The sequence below is a fragment of the Pomacea canaliculata genome, linkage group LG7, assembly GCF_003073045.1.
Source record: "Pomacea canaliculata isolate SZHN2017 linkage group LG7, ASM307304v1, whole genome shotgun sequence".
Classification (NCBI taxonomy): Eukaryota; Metazoa; Mollusca; class Gastropoda; order Architaenioglossa; family Ampullariidae; genus Pomacea; species Pomacea canaliculata.
In genome coordinates this window covers 9,823,781-9,844,115 of record NC_037596.1, presented here as the reverse complement: position 1 = coordinate 9,844,115, position 20,335 = coordinate 9,823,781, and the positions used below count along the sequence as shown (strand labels likewise).

Genomic DNA, 20,335 nt, shown 5'->3' with positions numbered 1-20,335 from the left:
TGATAATTAGTAATTTAGTGTAGGTGTGCGCGTACACGTAAAAGTCGGAGTGAGTAGGTAGAGCTGTCGAGAGTGTGATCAGCCCTAGGCAACGGCAATCGCATCCTCTGACCGTCTCCGCGTGCTCATTCACCGGAGTTCACGACATAGTGCTGTGCTTGGTAACTTTTATTTAGCATGCTTTATTAACCTCTGACACTGAAGTGATTACCAATAATTTGCTCACTAACAAGAATGCTACAGTAGTCAAGAAGGTAATAAAATTGTAAAAAAAAAAACCCCATGCTATTAGTCCATTGGTTTTCTGTTGGATGGTAGTCAGTTCAAGCACATAAGATCATCTGGTATCCTTCTTAGGAGGTTCAGATGCATGTGTGTGAAAGTGTAGCTGTGTGTGTGTGGGTGTGTGTTTTGAATGATTTGTATAGCTATGTATGTTGCCCTTCATGTTATATATTTATATGTGCTTATATCATCATCATCAATCATCATCATCCTTTTTTTATGCTTATTTACTGAAATAACATAGCGCATTAAGTTTATGGCAAAGTTCAAAGAAGATAATGGAGTACATGAATATCAAAGAGTTTTTATCATGAAAACCTGTCTGTCTATTTTTTCAATCATTCTTATTCTCACTTCCCTCCATCATATAATAAATGTGTTTTACTGGATTTGCAAGCTGGACCTGGTGCCCTTCCAATGCCTATAGTCCTCAGCAACCGTAGGCCCCATAACCAACTTTCTCTTTACACTAGTTTCAGGCGACTTTTTTCACTCATTGAAGTAAGAACTAGTTTTATGCTAACGGTACAATATTTAGGTGCAACTGGGATTTTGCTACACCAGGTTTCACGAGCTTGTGTGTGCGGATGCTGCACAGCTTTGGTGACTAATACCTAACTAGCAAAGAGTCGAGAAACAAGGAAATTTATGTTTGGGTTTCACATGCTTCAGTAGTCAATAATGTATACTTTCCTTTTTAATACGACACATTTAGAAAGCTATAAGAGCAGATGAATAACGACGATAAGTCTGGAGATAAAGTGTATCTCAGCCTTGAGACCCATTATGAAAATGTGGATACTTAATCTGCACCATGCTGCAAAACCTCAAGTGTGGACTGTATGGACAGCAGCTGTCGTGCTTCTTTTTGGTCCTTCAATAGTCCGAAGTAAGCAAAACCTTTACAATTGCTTATACATACATATGATAATACAAATATACTGCGAAAATAGAAAATTGTTGACGGAATAGAAGGAAAGGCTAAGCGAAAGAAAAAAGCATTTGTATGATAGAACTTCTATTAAATTTTATTCGAATTTTTTATGATATGACAGTTTCTGTTTAGCGAGAAACTACTTGTTATTTCACATACTAGATAATTGTTATATTCTGCTTCCTGGTAATCCTGACTCTACTTTTCAAACACCGCATGATTAATTTTAGTGTGCTAAATTGGTAACCAAACATTCCACTATTAAAACAGCTTCACTGGGCTTGTGTCTTAGAATTAATTATAAAATATCATGTGTCTGATAAAAGACGATCCCAGGTTGTACTTGTCCTATCTAGACTCCTTGATCTGTCTATACCCTACAAATATGATGTCTAGGTTAGGGCATGTAAAGGTCGGTAGAACCTATACTTTCTCCTTTTCACTATTACCTTTCTTGATGAATCAGAAGCCATCTGCTGAGCATCTTTCACTCTAAATTCAAGTGTACTTGCTTTCAGAGTACTGAGCCTCCCCAAAGTGACAAGATACTACTACTTTAGAAGCAAAAATTTTATAGTAAGACTTAGTTGCTTGAATGCTTACTAACAAGTTTATCTGTTAAATCAAGTGCTAGTAGATGAATGAGACAATAGGTACGTGTATACTTCTTTTATTTTCTAAGTTATATAAGTGTAAGGTTTTGTTTGTAATACAGGTGTAGTGCTTTCTCCCTGTGGGGATGACGGGGTGACCGAAGTGCTGGCTGACCAAGACACTGACTTTACCTGCGCCGCTGAGGGACAAGTACAATGGAGATTGAAAGTGTTGGGCGCTAGAAGTTCTGAGTTATTAGCAACATGCGAGTATGGGTGTACTGAGATGGAAACCTACGATAATCTATTTATTGCCAAGATAGGAGACCCTCTCCGGTCCAGTCACATGACTGTTAGACCTGGGAATCGATCAAACATTCTGTTGTTGGGCGTCAGCCTTCAGTGCGTGATTGTTTCTGAGACGACACCGGTGCCATCAGCTGAATGTAATCTCAACTATGCGTGTAAGCAGATTTGTAAAAAAGAAAACTTCTCTTATTAAACTCTTTGTTCATATATCTATGTCAAAGTTTCACTTATTATTTTGGTTTATTGACATAGCCTTACAGAATATGTCTTGTCACTCAGGATAGAAAACAGTTTTGCAAGACAGGTTTGTCAAACCTACGTTTCCAAAAACGAAAAGAGAAACCGTTTATTTTAAAAAAAACTGATATAAGTACACGTTTTCTGATTGTGAGGAAAGGTGACAACTTCTCAGAGATGATTCAGAAAATACTGTGCGCAGGAGTTGTTACCCTACTTCAAAGTTGCAATATTTGATTCATATCATTTCCTACTTGTATCAATTAATTTTTGGTGGCTTATATCGCAAATCAAGGCCTATAACTATGTTAGCCATTTTCGTTAACCAGAGCAAAAAACATTTCTTGGACAGAGTGTGGCATATAACCAAATCTCATTACCACGTTTGTCAGGTGTGAAAATGAGGACTGTTTCAGTTACAAAAAAAATCATTGCAGTATTTTTTGTTCAGGTCCACCAGAGGGAGTATCATGCACAGCAATGAATACATCTTGGGTCGTGACTGTGTCCTGTGTCATCGGCAGTGTCTTCTCCTCACGTGGACGTTACACGTGTCAGCTTTATCAGGAAAAACACGGAGTAAGTGATGTGTGTGATGTTTACTTAACTATGTTAAAACAAACGTTTATGCATAATAATGAATTATTTCTTTCTGGATATTCTTATTATCCAGTCTGTTATGCGACTTTTCTTTGACAACACAAATGGCGTTTATGAGGTATTGGAGTTTAATTAAATAGAAGACAAAAACAGATTTCTGATAAATATCTTATCGTAAAGAAACTTTTTTAAACATTTTTCATCGCATTTTTTCCAAAAACCGCTCCTGTAATAAATATTAAATTCTTATCATTAACGACGATAACACATCAAGCAACTGGTCATTGACGATCACTCGAAACACACTTATCCAGTCTTCTTGTGATGATGTGTTACTGGGAAGGGGTACTGGAAAGAAGCGCAATTTTTTTATATTTTAAAGAAAAGGAGAAGTGACAGTGGCTACAGTAGACAAAATCATCACTCTCTAGAACTTGTTGCTGTTGATCTTACCATTCATTTTCTTTTTACAATTTTTCTCGATTTAAAAAAAGAATAAAAGACAGAGGACTGCATAAGAGAAAGATTCTTCCTCCGAAAAATCTGTTGTGTAATGAACTCCCCTGGTTAGGTAAATATTAATATCTTAAAAATTGCTGTTATTTTATATAAAGTTTGCTGCAAAATTTTGTAAATCTCACGAGCTTTACTTTTCTCTTTTGCAGTTTATTTTCTTCTAGTTGTTGTTTTTTTTTCTACCTTTTCGCACCTTTATTTTCTGTGCTTTCCCTCTACTTTCCACAGCTTCTCCAGTCTAAGAACGAGTCTGTGAAGCAAGCTGTCATGGTGACTTCGGCGACCAGAGAGATAGTCGGCAGTGGTAGAGTGAAAATGTCAGGCTCCTGTCAGTTCAACACAACAATACCTGCAGTGGAGGGACAATATAGCTTTTTTGTCGCCATCTCACCTGGTGGACGAACCTACGATGTCATATTTACTGCTGGTCACAAATGGCTTGCAATTGGTAACATAAATCATCAATTCTGGACTTAAAAAGAAAGGAGAAAAACTTTGCTTCCTTCACACCATCCTCGCACACAGACACATACACCATCGTACTGAAAAATGTAGTAATTTTGGTTATTATTATAACAAAGAAGAAACTTTAATTCACTGTTTTTGTGATTTGAACAGAGGTTTATTTCAGTCATTCCAATTCTTATCTTTGCTTACTTTTCTTCGCTTATATCTTTCCTTTACTCTCTTTCTCACCCCCCTTATCATCTTTGTCTTTATATAGTGTATGGAAAGATTTAGAAAAGCTTTCGTCTATTGTTTCATCAGATTCTAGCACCATGTATTCTATTTCCAGAACGCCCTCACTCGCCAGATGTCTCATGTAGCCCACAGTCCTCTGTTCTAGAGAACACTGGCATCGTCTGTACTTGCAGTACTCCTAGTCTGGGAGAACCTGCAGGATATCTGATGTGGATCACTGGCAATGATACAAAGCATAGGACAGTAGCCTGGCAAGAGAACTCATCCCTAGAACTACATTATACTCACAATCTAACCCTGTCAGACCATGGGAAAACATTGTTCTGGTGTGATGTAATCTGGGGACAAGAGAACATTCATGGACAGAGCTACACTGCCAATGTGGGATGCAAGTTTACAATTCTTTTTATATTTCTAAATGACATTTTGCACAGTAGTTAACTGGAAGCTTCTCGATTTGAGTTTGCCTCATATCTCTATCTCTGCTTCTCTGTAGAGATGTGTATGGATGTGCATGCATGATGGCACTTTAGTAAATATGCAGATATTGTTTCATAGTACACTGAAGTTTGTGAAGAAAACTGAGGGAAATGTTTCTAGGATTTTAAAGCGTCAGTATTTTATGTGTACTTTTCAGTTGCTTTCATATTTGTCCCTTTATTTTCCTATTTTTTTAGTGGTGATAAGAATATCTAAAAATTTATAATGAATAAATTATTACCAAATGGAAATTAGAATTAGATGCAGACCATTTTTGATTGATGTTTAAGCAATGTGATTTTTATTGCCTGCAAAATTTACAGACCCTGCCAGACCAGTAACTTTCTCCTTTAGCGTCCATGAAAAAAATCAGAAAGTGAGGGAGGGGGAACAAGTGACCTTTCTATGTGAATCAGACGGACGACCCACACCAAACATCTCCATCTATGACAAAGACAACGACAAAGTTATTTACAGAGGCCGGTCACCTCTCAACTACACGTTCATCGCTCGCTGTGAGGACACGGCCACCTACACGTGCTCCGCTTGGAATGAGTTTTCACGTCAGTCAGGGGAGACCACCTCGGTCAGTCTCGACCTCGATGTCCTGTGTAAGTAGAAGCTTCTAGTCTAAGTGCTCAACCGATTGTCATAGTCTTTCTTTTTCTTCAGACGATTTTCTCACTTACATATTGTTGATGATGCATCAATTTCATTTGGGCATATTTTTTGTTCAGGAAACATCACAATCATTGTACTTGTGTTAAGTGTATGTGTGTCTGAATTTGAGAGAGCGATCGAGATGTGAGAGAAAAAAAAAAGATTGCATGCTGGTTGAAAGTTTAGGGCTTCTTATTTATTGCATGTGAAATACGTATTTCACAGGTAAACCTCGAGGTCGTTCGCGTACACATCTTGGGGAATACACTATACACCTAAAAAAGGAAGTGACCTTTGACACCATCGCTTACCCTGTGCCATATGCGTATCAGGTGTGGCTGCTAGCTCCATCTACAAACAACAGCGAAAGTATTGAGAGTAAAATCAACAACTCAATGTTGACCATCACTTGCAAGGCTGGCACAGTCCGCCGTTACCTGTCCACGTGTACTGTGACAATCCTCGACATTCCTTTGACGTCCACTGGATGGTATAAGATGCAGGTTATTAACGAGGCTGGCGATGAAAACTTCACCGTCGCAATAACCTTCAGTGAGTAGCTGCATTTTGTCACTGTTTTAATTGTTCTTTTTGTATGGTCTAAGAAGGTTTCTAGATAATTCTCAATCTTGTCAGGACTGGAGGGATAACTCTCCACTTTGCATAGTAATCGGTTGCGAGACCAGACGTTCTAATATGACATTCGTTTCAGAAAAGAATATTTAAAGCAGATGCATGCCGGGTACAAGCGTTGAGTGGCCGAGGAGACATTTGTTGTGCCATGATGTGAAGTCCTACAGAAGGTATGGTAAGAGTGAAAAGTTTAGCTGCCGTGAGTTTTAACCCAGGATGACCTGTGGTTGTCACTACTAAAAAGAAAACAAAATTTCTACGGACATGTTAGAGTTCTGCCATATTTCAAGTTTTCGCCTTCATTCATTCAGAATCGAGTGCACTGCATCAGATTTCGTAAGTATTCTTGGAATTTGATTGACCATTGAAAATCGACTTCGTGAATTGGATCCCATACACCAAAAGGTAATCAGAGACCTATCTCAGGACTATTTCACAATAACAATTCTTTATTAACGAGAGATAAATAAGCAAATATTTTAAGTATCCTTTACGACATATTTCTTATGAGTATTAAACTTTTTTGTTTAAATGAAACTGAAGAATAAAAAAATCATCATTTTAGTAGCTGCTGTTTGCTGTTTATTTGTTTCAGCAGTCAAGAAGAAGTTTGAATCAATTAACCCAGCCGCCACTGTTGGTGTAGTGTGTACCGTCGTTGTCATCTTCACGATTGTTGCACTTGTTGTTGTAATTAGTAATCGAAAAGAAAATAAAGGTATTCTATTAAAAATAGTTTCTAGTCTAATTACACTATATTTCCTGTGTAAATAACATTATTACAAATACTGTTCTCACTTCGTCTTGATGTTATGTTAAACCTATCAACTGTTCGATTGCCCTCACTTTCAAAGCGGACTGGTAAAAATGAAATTTACTGTTACATAAGCCTATTCATTGCGTCATCCCTTCAAAATTTTTTTTTCTAGCTCCAGTAAGAAGAGTAGCGACGATCTTTTGTACTAAATAACCTTTTCGGCCAGGTTATTAGCGGTTTCTTTTGTCGGTATTTTGTGAGCTTTCATTGGTTTTCCTAGAGTATCCCGAAAAATCTCATCGAATTCATGATCCTCGAAGCTTGCATGTCGGAGAGGAGGAGGTATATCCCTGCACCTCACAACCGGAAGGCTGTCAGACGCCCCTGTGTGCCGTAGTGGACAAAACAAACAACAGAACAAACATTCATTCTACTCAAGTCACTGAAGCTGGAGACCACATGGAAAAACTAGAGAAACGAGGTGTGTTCCAGGACAACAGACTATCGAAAGAGCAGTTTAAACTCTCAGAAAAGTAAAATAATAAATTGCAGAAAATTATTTTCGGTCCTCGAAGAACACTGCTATATAATGTCACAGCAATCAACCCTTGCAGATGATGAGGGACTCAACTTTTTTTAAGACACAATTGGACGAAACCTGGTATTATTACAATCAGAGTGCGCTCTAAGTGAAATACTGGTTTATTATTAATGTTACCTTTGTTTGGATGACAACTTGTGAAATATAAACCAATCTTTTGTGATGAATGTAACTAAATCAAATTGTCATCGTTTTCAATTCATCCAAGACCTATATAAATAGAGGATAAATGTATAATTAACCAAAACAGTGTGTTTATTTATTATAGTTTTTTTTTTTACTTAATAAGGCATTAGTAGAGAATCTGTGTAGAATTTTCAGAGCCAAGCCTCCCATCAGCTTGTCTAGCTGTTTACGCTGTTGTTGACAAAACCAAAGCCAAATCATCAGGCAGGTGTGATGACTCCCAAAAGTTGAACAAGAGTTGTGCAAGTCAAGGGAAAGAGGTCGGTTTTATCTCTTTTGTGTGTGGGTGTACGTGTGGGAACTTAATAGTTCTAAATATATAGTTACGCTTTTCATTTATTCACTTATTTATTTCAATTAGAGTTAATTCAAGTTGTTCTCCCTGATTGAAAACATTTTTGGCGCTAACGACAAATGTTTAGTGGTATGGAAAAGGAACAAAAGTTTATAAAATTTATGTGTAATTTTACTCATTTGCAGGAAAATATGTCGGAGGACGTCAACAGTTATGACAGTGATTTAGTTGAGTACCAGAATTCGATGTATTCACACCAAACTCAAGGTGAGGATATTCACAAGTGGGATGCCCGCAGTTCTGTATCACATTTCCATACAGTCGATGGCAGGTGGGTCAACTCAGCGAATCTTCTTTACACCTTCCCCACCTTTGATGTCGGAGATGATCTCTGCAGTCGATCATTGCCTACCCACGAAGAGACTGAGTATTGCACACTTCGCATGGTTGAAAAGTTCTCGTCCTTTAACGAAGAATCAGACGACTGAGATATATTCAGGTCTGCGTGTAAAATAAGCAGCTAGAAGAAGCCCCAACCAGTCCAATAAAGAGCAACAAACTGTGCTTCAAGTTACTTAAAAAATCTTTAGGTAAATAGAAGAAGTTCGTGGGGTGGACTGGCTGGGTGTTTATGATAAGATGTGACTGGCTGAGCATCAACATGTGATACACATAGAGCTGTTTGCCCTTGTTTCTATCTCTTAACACTTCTTTGCCATAGCAGTTGCAATAGTCACAGAATATTGTATTACTTTACTAAATTACATTCAGTGCAAACTTTTAAAATAATTCTAGTAATACACAGAGCTGTGCAAGTTATATTTCTTGTACAGAGTAAAGTGAACGAGTACTAAACCATGTTTCTGAATTGATAACATGGCCGTATGCTGTTTATTGTTCAAGTTTATTTTCTGTCTTTATCTGAAATAAAGATGTAGTTGACTATCTGTACTACGCGTAAAATAGATGGTTTTGTACTTCACATGATCAATTTGATGAAATAAAAGTTGTTTCCAATTGATGCTTTACTCTTAAACGAGATACTATTCATTTTGGTGTGTAGAAGTTGTCCTTTGTTATAACAGTTAATTCTGCTACAATTATAAATAAAAATCGGCCTTTGGAGTGATATTCCGCGGTGATGGAGATCATACTGACATCCTCAGCATCACCCGGAAACTGAAAGACGGTGCGTGGAGCTGAAGTATGGTTGCACTCGACTGTGGGACAAGAGTTGGGGTGGTGGCTGAAACATTTTCGGTGGAAGGAGATTGATCTCACACTTTCACATGCGGTGCTCTAGCCACAGTAAACCCCTTACATTCACTGCCCTTAGGCTGCAAGACTCTTCATGGTGTTTCATGCCAAAAAAGATAATCGGATCCACTTTGTCAGGCGGAATACTTACAGATGCTGATACCACACATCAAGGAGCATCTTCCTTCTGCACGCGGAACATCGAGATGGCGAGCGGCCCACGTGCGATGCTGATAAACTGTAAACCAGACGTGGGCTAAATTTTCGTTTCATGAAGACTTCTTTCAAAACAGCTAATGGTCTTTGTACATGCCATCAATATTAGTTTGTTCTAATACTAACTTCAAACTAAATTTAGTTCTTCATTAAGTCAACCCTATTAACCTATCATGAAATTATCGTCGTTGTCTTAAATCATCTAATCTTTTCATAGGCCAGGAACCTCTCTTTAACACATAGGTCATCTGGGCCAAAGTACAATGCGCCAGACGGGATTAGAACTGACTAGTCTGAACGTTTCCGTCTACAGCTTCTCCTAATTAAATATAAGATTTGAAATTGACTAGGTATTTGGATTGATTCTAGTTCATGCATGCTAGATCTTTAGTTTCTACTAACATAATTGAACGAAAGAAAAATAAATCGACGAACAGCCAAACAAAACAGCATTAAAATGAAATAAATTTATTGAATTTAGAAAGTCGCGGCAATGACCATACATCAAGAAAGTATGTGGAAGAAATACAAGCGATTTATTCTACGATTCCTGCTTGTAAGAAGGGTGGTACTCAATTTTTCAAATAATCCGCTTATTGTCTACGTACTCGTAAATTATAAATAAAACTGAGAGCACTGCGTTGTTCCTAGTTCTTAGACATTAATTTGTGTGTATGGAGGACGAGGTATCGAAATAGAAGGTAATCAGAATGAACAAAATGAGTGAAGTAAAGTAATTTTTTCTCTGTTTTCCATAACGACTAATATTTACCATTAAAATCAGTAAAGGTCATCCACGAGGAAGTATACAGGGTAGGTCACTTCAAAATATCCGTCCTGGTAAAAGTGTAGTACAGTAAGATGGATACTTTTAAGTAACCCTCCCTGTATAAGGAAATAGTAAGTAACTAGAGAACGGGATATATGCTCTTCATAAAGCCTAGACTTGTCGAAATTAATGCTATAAGTTCCTGGCTTTAAGAGATAAATGTAGATTACTTTTATCTGAGTCCGCTAGTTTCTTGAAGATCAAAGTTCTGAAAAATCTGTGTAGGTTCAAGCAATAGCGATCCACAAACTAATAACCTTAAGGAGGTTTTGTAGTGTGTTTGATTTCAAAGTACAGGTTCACCATTTAGAGGCTCATTAAACCAGTTAATAAATGCTTATAATGTTAACTTTTTAATAAGTGTTCGAGATTTACTCATCACGAATTAGCAAATCCCTGTCCGAGGTGATGTAAAGATATGAAGGCGTTGAAGAAGGCAATGATAAACACAATCTCTCTCACTCACTCTCTCACTCACTCTTACACACAATAATTACAATGCTAGCCCGCTGTGAGCAAGCTCATAACAACTTGAGGAAGTAAACAACGAAACGCCAAGAGTAAGAAAACAACAAACATTTATAAATATTTACACAATGAACAAATAAGTCGCATTCAGTGAAGTAAGGAGTGGCACAGTGAAGGGAGGAGGAGGATGACCCAGATCACAAGTAAACCGATTACTTGTTTGCGCGGAAATTTTAAACGATGTGTATAAGTATTGCTGTATATGGTAAGTGTAGTTTCCACGCGGAACATTCTAAATTTGTCCTGCTGTAGCTTCCTATGATGATTTTCATGTGAAAGAGGGTCTCTCAACAGCGTAAATTAATGTATTTATTATGAGAACTAGTAATTTATCTTTAAGATAACAGCACAGAAAAAGCGATAAACATAGAAGTATCATTTTCACAGTTTAGTGATATCAATCTCTCCGCTTATTGATAGCAGATGAATATTTCTATAAAATTAGTTCTTTTAAAATGTAATTTTAGCTACGCTTTACAATACTCCAGTATTATTAATTAATAAAAGAGTTTCTGGACATAAAAACGCCGATCTTTAAAATAACACGTTTAACTATCAAGTTGTTAATGACCTTTGTTTGTTGGCTCCAAATATAATGTTTAAAACACAAAAGCAGTTATTACTTCTCTTGGGGACGCAACTATTTGATCGAATATGCATGTAAATTAATACATCTACGTAAGAACATAAAAAAAACCCATGTGAATGGCTAGTGTAAAATAAGAAACTGAAAACTTTTGAAAATACCAAGATATCTGTTGCCAGTTTCCTTGAATAAAGAAAACATGTGTTTGACAAAAAATGTGGGGACATTTATTATAAGGAGCATCTATATTTTGGTGAATAATTACCTTGTTTTGATGTCTTAGACTGTTCAATGAAAACTATTTTACTGATATTTTCAAAACTAAGTAAAGAGATAGAGACGTTTGCCCTCAAGGAAAATAATAAAGATCAAGAACAGGGAAGTAATGTTATGTAGTAAGCGGAAGGAAAGAAAAACAGATTTTATTTTGACATATGAGTTCAGGATGACTAGTACTACTAACCCAGTTGAGTGATATGGTGTTTCACAAGATATATACTGTCCAAGAGATACAAAATAAAGCCCTTTACAGAAAAAGGTGTAAAATGATTTGAAAGTACTGTTTTGTTATGGAGATGGAGAAAGTATCGTGCTTTTACACCGAGTGACCTAATGGTCTCAACAGCAACAAATCTTGATTGAGCTTGTACCTCTGTCTTTATTACATGACAATCATCTTGCATGAAAACTGTAAATTCCAAGGAAATAAAATGAAATACAGCTCACAAACATGTAATATTCAAACTGATTTTAAAATATCATAAATTTCCATCTCAAGCTGACAGGATGAAGTCCTCGTTCTTCTTGGACAGCAAAACAATAACGTGTGATGTAAAGTTTCAAATAGGATTCTGGTCGTCTCTTTATTTTTCTTGTGTCTTATATTGCACCTCATCCTAATTTTGGGAAACAACTACTACCTGCACAAATACATGCAAGTCAGCATCTGTACATTCAAATACGCATCTTCGTCTGTGTTCTAATTCGGGAAGGCAGCGAAAGGTAAGGGAGAGAGGGAGAGGAGATGGGCACCACCCTCTCTTAAGGCTTATCCTGAGAAAGGAGAGGTCTCTAGCGACATAATAAAGGGTAGGGTATTACCTTTACCTCTTACCCAATTCTTTAATCGAAAACTTCATTTGTGAGCGAAAAAGTACATAATTTTGTCTTCTCTGGATACAATGATGGATGATAAATCAAATCGCCATCTGTAGCCCCTCTGCCTTTCTCCCCTTCATATGCACGTCCGACCTGGAAGTTTTATCCTGTTGTGGTGGTAGTAGGGGTCTGGCCAAATGGTCATAGATCTTCAAATCAACCTCGGTAGCTACAAAATCTGCCAAAAAAAATAACACAGAGAAAAAAATGCTTATGTAGGAACTGAAATATTTTCACCTTTATTCGAAAAAAAAGGGGGCGATATCAAGAAGCATACTTTCATTAGGTTTGTGGGGTTTGATTGTTGAATCTTAGATTTACAGAATAAAAAATATCAGTGAATGGTCAGAACTTTGAGACTATTTAAAAATATAAGGAATAATTCGTTGCCATCAACACACTTATCTGACATAATTGTCAGCATTGTTACAGTTTGTGATAGCGGCAATTATAGTGCTAACAGTGATAATGTTGACGCGATTAAAAATATAATTTTTTTTAATAATTTTTTTTTATCATTTTTGACTAACTTCTTCTACTTTTGAAAATCTTGCCTCATCCGGTCTACTTGAGAAACTGCTAGATACCATAAACAAACCGCCTTTGGGTTTTTAAAGGAGAAAAGTTTTTCTAATTGACTTAATATATAAACCAGAATACATTAGTGTGTACTCGTTTTTTAAACTACATTTTGTGTCTGAAAAATACCTGTCTGTTGAAACTAGTGATTCCTTTAAATCAGGGAATCCAGTGGATCATAAAAGTATTAGAACAAAGACAACAGTTACCTTTCTTTATGTTTGAACTGGACTCTTGTTTCATGGGTTTGTAGTTGTCTTTATCCCGTTTAGCTGGAGTTTTACCTCTGAATACATCTAAAACAGCATAATCATCATCTGTGTCACACTGCAATCCCGAATTCGAAACATTTACATCTGAAAGATAAACAAAAATATTGATAGATTTAGTAAAGTTATGAGTAAGTTTGTTTTGTATATTCTTTTCACATCTTTAAAAGGAAGTATTTCGAAACATGTAGATACAAAATTGATGATAGATAGATGACAGGGTCATAGAGATGGCAATAAGTTCTTTCAGTTTACCCAAGAACCGCAAGAAGCACATTAATTTTTACACACCAGTAATCGGGCTATTTTCCGAATAGTCACGACCAAGACTTTGTCATGCAGATGAATGTTTTCTAAGCTAATGAGTGGGATGGCCTTTTGATGATCATCATCACCTTGTGGGTCGTTTCTCCTTGCCTCCTTCATATCGTCTGCTACTTTAGGTCGAGTGTTCTTCTTTCTTGTCTTGTCTACTACAGCATACAGAGGCATCTGACAAGGACCAGGTTCTGAAGTAGCAGCAGTAAAATCTGTTTCCAAAGGTGGCATTGCTAGTGGAACTGGAATAAATATTCTTGATTAGCATCGACTTTAATGCCAGACGGTTTCATCAGGTTTGGTTGCATGATTTGAAAAAAAAATATTTGAGATAATCGAAAAAGGATTTTATGAAGTTTGTGTTGTGGTGACAGATGAATACACACATCTTTTACACACACACACACACACACACACACACACACACACACACACACACAACACACACACACACACACACACACACACACACACACACACACACACACATATACACACACACATATACACACACACGCACACACAGGCACGCACGCTCGCACATTAGCTACATTCTTACAGCTTTAAGTTGACCAACATAGTATAAACAATAATAAAAGTCAAAGCGTCAGAAATCCGCGGTTTTCCGAATAGTTCACCGATGCTGCATCGGACAATTTTCTCCTAGACGCACGTGTGGTAGCCAGTGTTCAAATACATTTAAACAAGTCGGCTCCTCGGTAAACTGAATTTAAAAATTCCGAGGTGACGGGCACACGTTCCACGTTGCAGCCCCGCAATAGCTGCCTCTACTGTTTCTTTTACAAAGACAAGATAAACGCTTTTTTTATTTGCTATTATTTCCATGTCATACCTCATCAATACAGTGATTTGCTTTTGTTTGTTTATGAGTTTCTCTTGCTTCTTTACTTAGATTTGTGTGAATGAATGAGTCGGCCATGCCAACAAACACAAGTAAATTAAATAGAGACTGGAAACAATCAACTGACGAAACAGACAACAAAACGACTTCACTAAGCAAGTTAAATAATAACCATTAATGAAACATCTTAATTAAAATCTGAGTCGCTGTGAAATGCCATGTTAATGCTAAATAATCGTTTTCTAAAAGTCAGTTTTTTATTATTGTTATCACTGTCTACAGAAATTTAAAACTATCCTTCGTTAATTTTAATTATGCTTAAGTTTTACGTTCAAAAATAAGCATAAAATTGTATGTACCACCATCCAATGGATTTTCGTATATATCTTCAGGTGCTTGGCTTGGCTGATCACCTGCACGACAAACGATTACAAACAGAGCAATGGCATTAAGCTAACAATTAGTCCGATGTGTATGAAATATATTAAATTCGGTATGTCTGTGCTGTTGATTTTCTTTATTTCCCTGTCTAAGAACTTTTCTATAAAATTTTATTTTGTTTTCTTTGTAATTAATTGTGGACTTTATTAGCTTCCCTCCTAGTTTGCCCTTTATTTATGGCGGTATGCATAACTTCCATTTAAGACACACGGTTATTTCCGGAACAAATGATATTCATTTCAAGTTTTGAAGTTTGGACAAAAGTGTTATATTAAAATAGAATTATTGTGTTCTTATTACGATTCCTAGTAGAGTTTGACTATGTATTTTTAAACACATGCTTATTGCTTATTTGTAATTAAATTGAAAAGATTAATGAGCATACCTTTACTTCTAGTAAGTTTTCTCATTACAACAATGAGTACGAGAATTGTGAAGGTGACAACGACGAGAGACCCAACACCACCAGCCATGGCTAGTTTAAAGAATTTCCAGTCTTCGTCATCAGCTAGAGAACAAATATTATTATCATACAATCAACTGAATTGTTAAATGTCTAAGTTTATTCAGCTTTTATCGAAGAAATGAATATATTTCTCGATTGGTGTAAATTGTTACACTATATAAGTAATATAGCCAGCTATCAATAACACCTTGAACGATGAGACATGGCCCTTAAAAGAAAAAGGAAAGATAATTTTGAGAAATGAAAAGTAAGATGCAGCGATACAGCAACGGGAGAGAGAAGGATAAAACAAAGTTAAATAAAAGATGAAGAATTTTTAAAAGATCATTAATACTTTTGCTTTACAAAATTACTCACCGTAACTGATCTCAACAGTGAAATTTTCTTTCCCGTGTTCATTGATGACTTGCAATATGTACAAACCACCTGACTGGAATGGAACACTTAAGATTGTTAAAGTACACCTGGACAGGTAAAGGTATTTGCTGGAAGCTTTACAGGTAACATTCAGCTCTGAACCTTCAAACTTCCTGGTGAAGGGCTTACTGTTGTTTATTTCTGGTGGATCGAACCATATTTCATAATTAAGTGGTACAGGGTAACCTATGACATCGAAGCTCAAGTCCTCTCTCTTGTTTTGGAACTTGACCATGCCGAGATGTGTTGATGAAAGACTTCGAGGTTTACCTAATATGTTAAAAAAAAAAAAAAACCACACAAATTACAGTGTGTAGAACTGACAAAAGGATTGAATCAACATCGAATAACTTGACATCGTAATGTTTGAAAAGAAATGTTTTAAGCGTAACTAATTTATTTATATAATAACTGGGCGCTACATGAGATATTGACACAAAATAAAACAACAACTAATAAACTTAACTGACGTTAGCTATATTTTATACTTACAGTTGACAAACAACTTGAGACTGTCGGAGGTAGTCACACCTAACTGACTGGAAAACTCGTTCCAGGCAGAGCACGTGTAGGTGGCAGTGTCCTCGCAGCGAGCGATGAATGTGTAGATGACAGGAGATGAGTTTCTAGTGATGACAGTGTCGTTGTCGTTGTTATAGATGGAGACATTCGGTGTGGGTCGACCGTCAGATTCGCACATAAAATTTACTTGGTGTCTTTCCTTGACAGTATAATTTCTTTCAAGTTTGTTGAGAAAAAGATGTGGTGTTTTAGGAGCGTCTGAAAATATGTATAAATATATGTTAATCTGTCTCCAAGTAAGATATACTATACTATAAAATCTGTGTAATGGAGTACACAGTAAGCAGAAGCATCAATTACAAATAAATATAACTAATTAAACTAATTAAATATTTATTTTTTAAGTTCTTTTTCCATTTTTTAAAAGATTGCAATCATAGATTTCAGACAACACAAATAGGGAATCGGAGTTTCGAGAAAGGTTTTGTTTTAAAACTCATTATTCCTAAGCTAAATTACATTCCGCCCCCTTCTTCATCCTTTCCACAACAAATTCTTTACTCGGTCTCATAGTTTATTTCCTGCTTATTATGCTTATTATTGCACTTTGAGAGCTTCTCTCTCAGGCAATGCATAAACATTCACGCTTAATGCTGGAATAAAAAAAAAAAAACATCTGTTACTTACATCCCACGCTAGCAGTGTAGTTCCCTCCTCCAGTCTCCTTAGGTCCCCAAATAATATCACATCTGAACCAAGTATTATTGTGATCTGAGGGGGTTAGGACCTGACTATAGTGTAGTCCTTTTGATGTCAATTCCTGTTTTTCTTGCCTGACTGCTGTACCTTGCTTTGTCTGGTTACCTGTGACCCATCTCAGGTACCCTGCAGGTTGTCCCAGGCTAGTTGTGGTACAGTTACAGTTGACTAAAGTGTTCTCTAACACGTAAGGCCGAGGACTACACAAGATTGTTGGTGATCTGGGCTGTTCTAAAGAAAATAAAAATCTTTTTTAGAACACATCTTATTTAACCAACTTTTGCTTCTAGACTACTGAAGGACGATTGTGGAATGTTTTGTGTGTGCCTCACTTTCCATGAATTCAGTGAAAAATGTGAAAAGTTATGTTTAGATAAACTAAAAGAATATGGGAAATATAAGTACCAACTGTGAACTGCTTGTGTTCAGTCATAAAAGTTCGTCTGCCTGGTAAGACAGAGACTAGGAACCCGTAGTGCCCTTCCTGTGGTGGGAGACTTGTGCTGAAATGACAGGAACCTGACCTCTTCACTTCGCTCTTGGTGATCCTTTTGTCGGTCGGGGATGTCATCATGGTGACATTTTGTAATGTTTTATTCTCTGACTGGAGAAAAGAGCATTAAAACAAAACGAAACAACCAATGCATAACTCATTTTGATAAACAGTTATATAAATAAATAGAAAATACATTTTTTCTTTTACAACAAACTAATACAAGGGAATATTAGCGTATGATGAAAAAAATGTCATTTATTTCCTTATTGTTAATTAAAAAAAATCTTCCTCGACCTCGTCTAAAACTTATTGTTCCAACGCTCAACATAAGCAGAACAATACTCACTGTATTCCGTGCATATTGTACATTGGAATATATCAATTATTGCTGTCTTACATTTTGAGACAAACATCTTCCAACTATACCAGGCATTGCACTAAGTAGGTGAAAATTTACTCTCTACTGTTTGGACAAACCATCTTTGTTCGGATCAGCGAGCATGTATAAAACTTCCGTGAGGAGTAGACACTGCCAATAACACAGGACACATTGATGGACCATGAGCTATTTGATGCTGTGCATGTAACATCCGATGGAGGATCTGAAAATAAGAAAAATTCAATCATAGAGAGAAAAGTGAGAAACAGATGAATGAAGATTTTAAAGGTGCACACCTGCAGAAAAAGGCGGGGTGGACAAAATGACGGATTGGCACACAGAAGAAAGAAGTCTGCACCCAGATATATTTTCAGCATTCTCCGAAAAATCGCACAATATCCTTTCATTTCCCTGTTTTCCTTTGGTATTTGTTGCTGTAGCTTTCATAAGCCACTGAGGTGTAGAATTGTTTTAATACATCAGACACAGCTTAGAATGTTTTTTAAGCGAATTGAATCTTGACTTAATGGCTATTAACATGATAAATTATTTCTTAATCTACCTAACTGAAAACACTGGCGATCAATTCTGAAATGATCTGGGTGATCATTATAGCGAGAAACTTCATTCTTCTCAAACATTTATTCAATAGAGTGTTTGCTGTATCATTATACGTCCATGCAACTAAAGTTTCCCATGACTACCTCAGAGTAAATGTTAATGTGAAAATAAGATCTCTGCTTACAAAAAATCTGAAATTTGACAAAGACTACCTGTCATATCACATTGGCGACCGACAGTTGAACGCAGCGAAGTGAAAATTAAGAGCTGTTAAAGGAAATAAAAAAAGGACATACCGTCTAAACACAGCTAGTTGATTCCTACTGTTGTATGTTGCGGATAGTTAACTTTTATGAACAAAAAAACAAAGATGATATTGTGTACTCACACACAAAGTTGAGCTCACAGCCAGCGAATATGTCTTCTCCATGACTGCACTCCAGACTGACATTCAGAAGTTGGACGTTGTCATATAGCTTTCTGTTGCTCACAGGATTAATGACCATAGTTGTTTTGTGAATGTCAGGGCTAATTGCTTTAAAAAGTCTTTCAAACGTATTTTGCATAGTGCAGTGATTAGTGCATGTAGCTAACATGATAGTATACGTGTTATTTAGTTTTAATCTCCACTGTATTTCTCCTTCAGCCGTGCAGTCAAAAGAAGTTTCTTGGTCAGCTAGTACTTCCCACATACCATCACTGCAGGATGGTGTGGTGATGAAACCTGAAAATAATAATCAAAGACGGAAGATGAGGAAGAAAAGAAATAACAGCAAAAATTACAAGAAAATGACAATGAGAATAATAACTCACAAAAAAACAAAATCCATAAGAAACAAGAGCAGAAGAAAGCGACGCCCACCTGTTTACTACAGGAGACCTAAATCAAGTCAAATAGATTGCATTAATTATAGAACAAAGACAGATTCGGCAAACACAGGACAACGAGATGTGCCTTTCCTTACCTGCGATGAGCGATGGACCCAAAAAAAGAAGCAGAAAGGTTCCTGCCGTTCCGTGTCGTTTGTTGAGTGTTGTGAGCATGATGAGACATTAACATGCTTGTGACTGTGACAGCTGTGAAGAAATTTTCTTTCTTCTTGTGTTCGTGTACATTTTATTACACGACATGTCTCACGAGAGGCAAAGACACACCGGGAAATAATATAGGTTTCCTGGTTAGGTTTGTCCCTTATAATGGGTGTGACTTCCGTCTATGAGGCGCATGTGTGTGTTTGTAGTTTCAACCCTGGTACAAAGGGCTAATCTTACCACTAAATCTCTCTTCCTATAACGGTGGGAACATTTTGTCCTTGAGCAATTTGTGTTTGCCGAACCGCCTGCCACTGTTCTACGTGTTTTTCTATTGCTGTATTTTCTTTTTCGAGTAACTGTTTCCAAAACCTTGTCTGTACCATCTTTCTCGCCGGTCTTTTGGAAAAAAATCCCAGTAGTACTCCACTTTCATTAGTGTTTCCTACACAAGAACTCCCACAGAAATTTGCTGATTTATTCACCAAGAACATTGTGTTGAGACGCAAGAGTCTTGATTCCTCTGTTGTTCCATCTTCAAATGTGTCAGCAGGCCTGACGAGATGGGGGGACAGGGGGGGTCTGGTGTACCCGGGCCAGCGGCTGTCAAGGGGGCCCGGCCTTGGTCAGTGGATTTTTTTTTCTTCTTCTCCTTTTCTTTTTCTTTTAAAGAAAGGTCTAAGGACAGAACACCCAAGCATTACACATGCAGAAGTGTAAATTGTAAACATTCGAATTGTAAACATACATTATATACTGGGAAAATAATTTACGATTACAAGTACAAGGGGCCCGGAGAGGTCGTCTGTCCCGGGGCCCGGGCTGGCTCTCGGCGGCCCTGTGTGTCAGATACAGTTCACAGTGGTCATATG

The 20,335-nt window shown here is 36.9% G+C and overlaps 3 protein-coding genes across 3 annotated transcripts; 1 reads left to right on the top strand and 2 right to left on the bottom strand.

Moving 5' to 3' along the window:
- The first annotated feature begins 1,024 nt into the window (after nt 1–1,024).
- LOC112568301 lies at nt 1,025–8,765 on the top strand. Its single transcript, XM_025245541.1, has 11 exons — nt 1,025–1,174; nt 1,935–2,276; nt 2,810–2,937; nt 3,703–3,922; nt 4,271–4,564; nt 4,980–5,267; nt 5,542–5,868; nt 6,545–6,667; nt 6,987–7,187; nt 7,620–7,753; nt 7,974–8,765. The coding sequence occupies exons 1-11, from the start codon at nt 1,072–1,074 to the stop codon at nt 8,274–8,276; spliced, it is 2,463 nt and encodes an 820-aa protein (XP_025101326.1). The 5' UTR covers nt 1,025–1,071; the 3' UTR covers nt 8,277–8,765.
- Nucleotides 8,766–11,849: 3,084 nt separating this feature from the next.
- On the bottom strand, nt 11,850–15,978 carry LOC112568821. The gene is made up of 6 exons (XM_025246318.1): nt 15,655–15,978; nt 15,217–15,339; nt 14,750–14,803; nt 13,606–13,770; nt 13,151–13,297; nt 11,850–12,540 (listed from the first exon to the last, which is right to left on the bottom strand). Exons 1-6 carry the CDS (start codon nt 15,947–15,949, stop codon nt 12,401–12,403), a joined length of 924 nt encoding a protein of 307 aa, XP_025102103.1. The 5' UTR covers nt 15,950–15,978; the 3' UTR covers nt 11,850–12,400.
- A 211-nt stretch (nt 15,979–16,189) lies between these two features.
- LOC112568519 lies at nt 16,190–19,477 on the bottom strand. The gene is made up of 6 exons (XM_025245828.1): nt 19,397–19,477; nt 18,820–19,155; nt 17,969–18,093; nt 17,401–17,599; nt 16,924–17,226; nt 16,190–16,494 (listed from the first exon to the last, which is right to left on the bottom strand). The coding sequence occupies exons 1-6, from the start codon at nt 19,473–19,475 to the stop codon at nt 16,190–16,192; spliced, it is 1,347 nt and encodes a 448-aa protein (XP_025101613.1). The 5' UTR covers nt 19,476–19,477.
- Between the last annotated feature and the right edge of the window lie 858 nt (nt 19,478–20,335).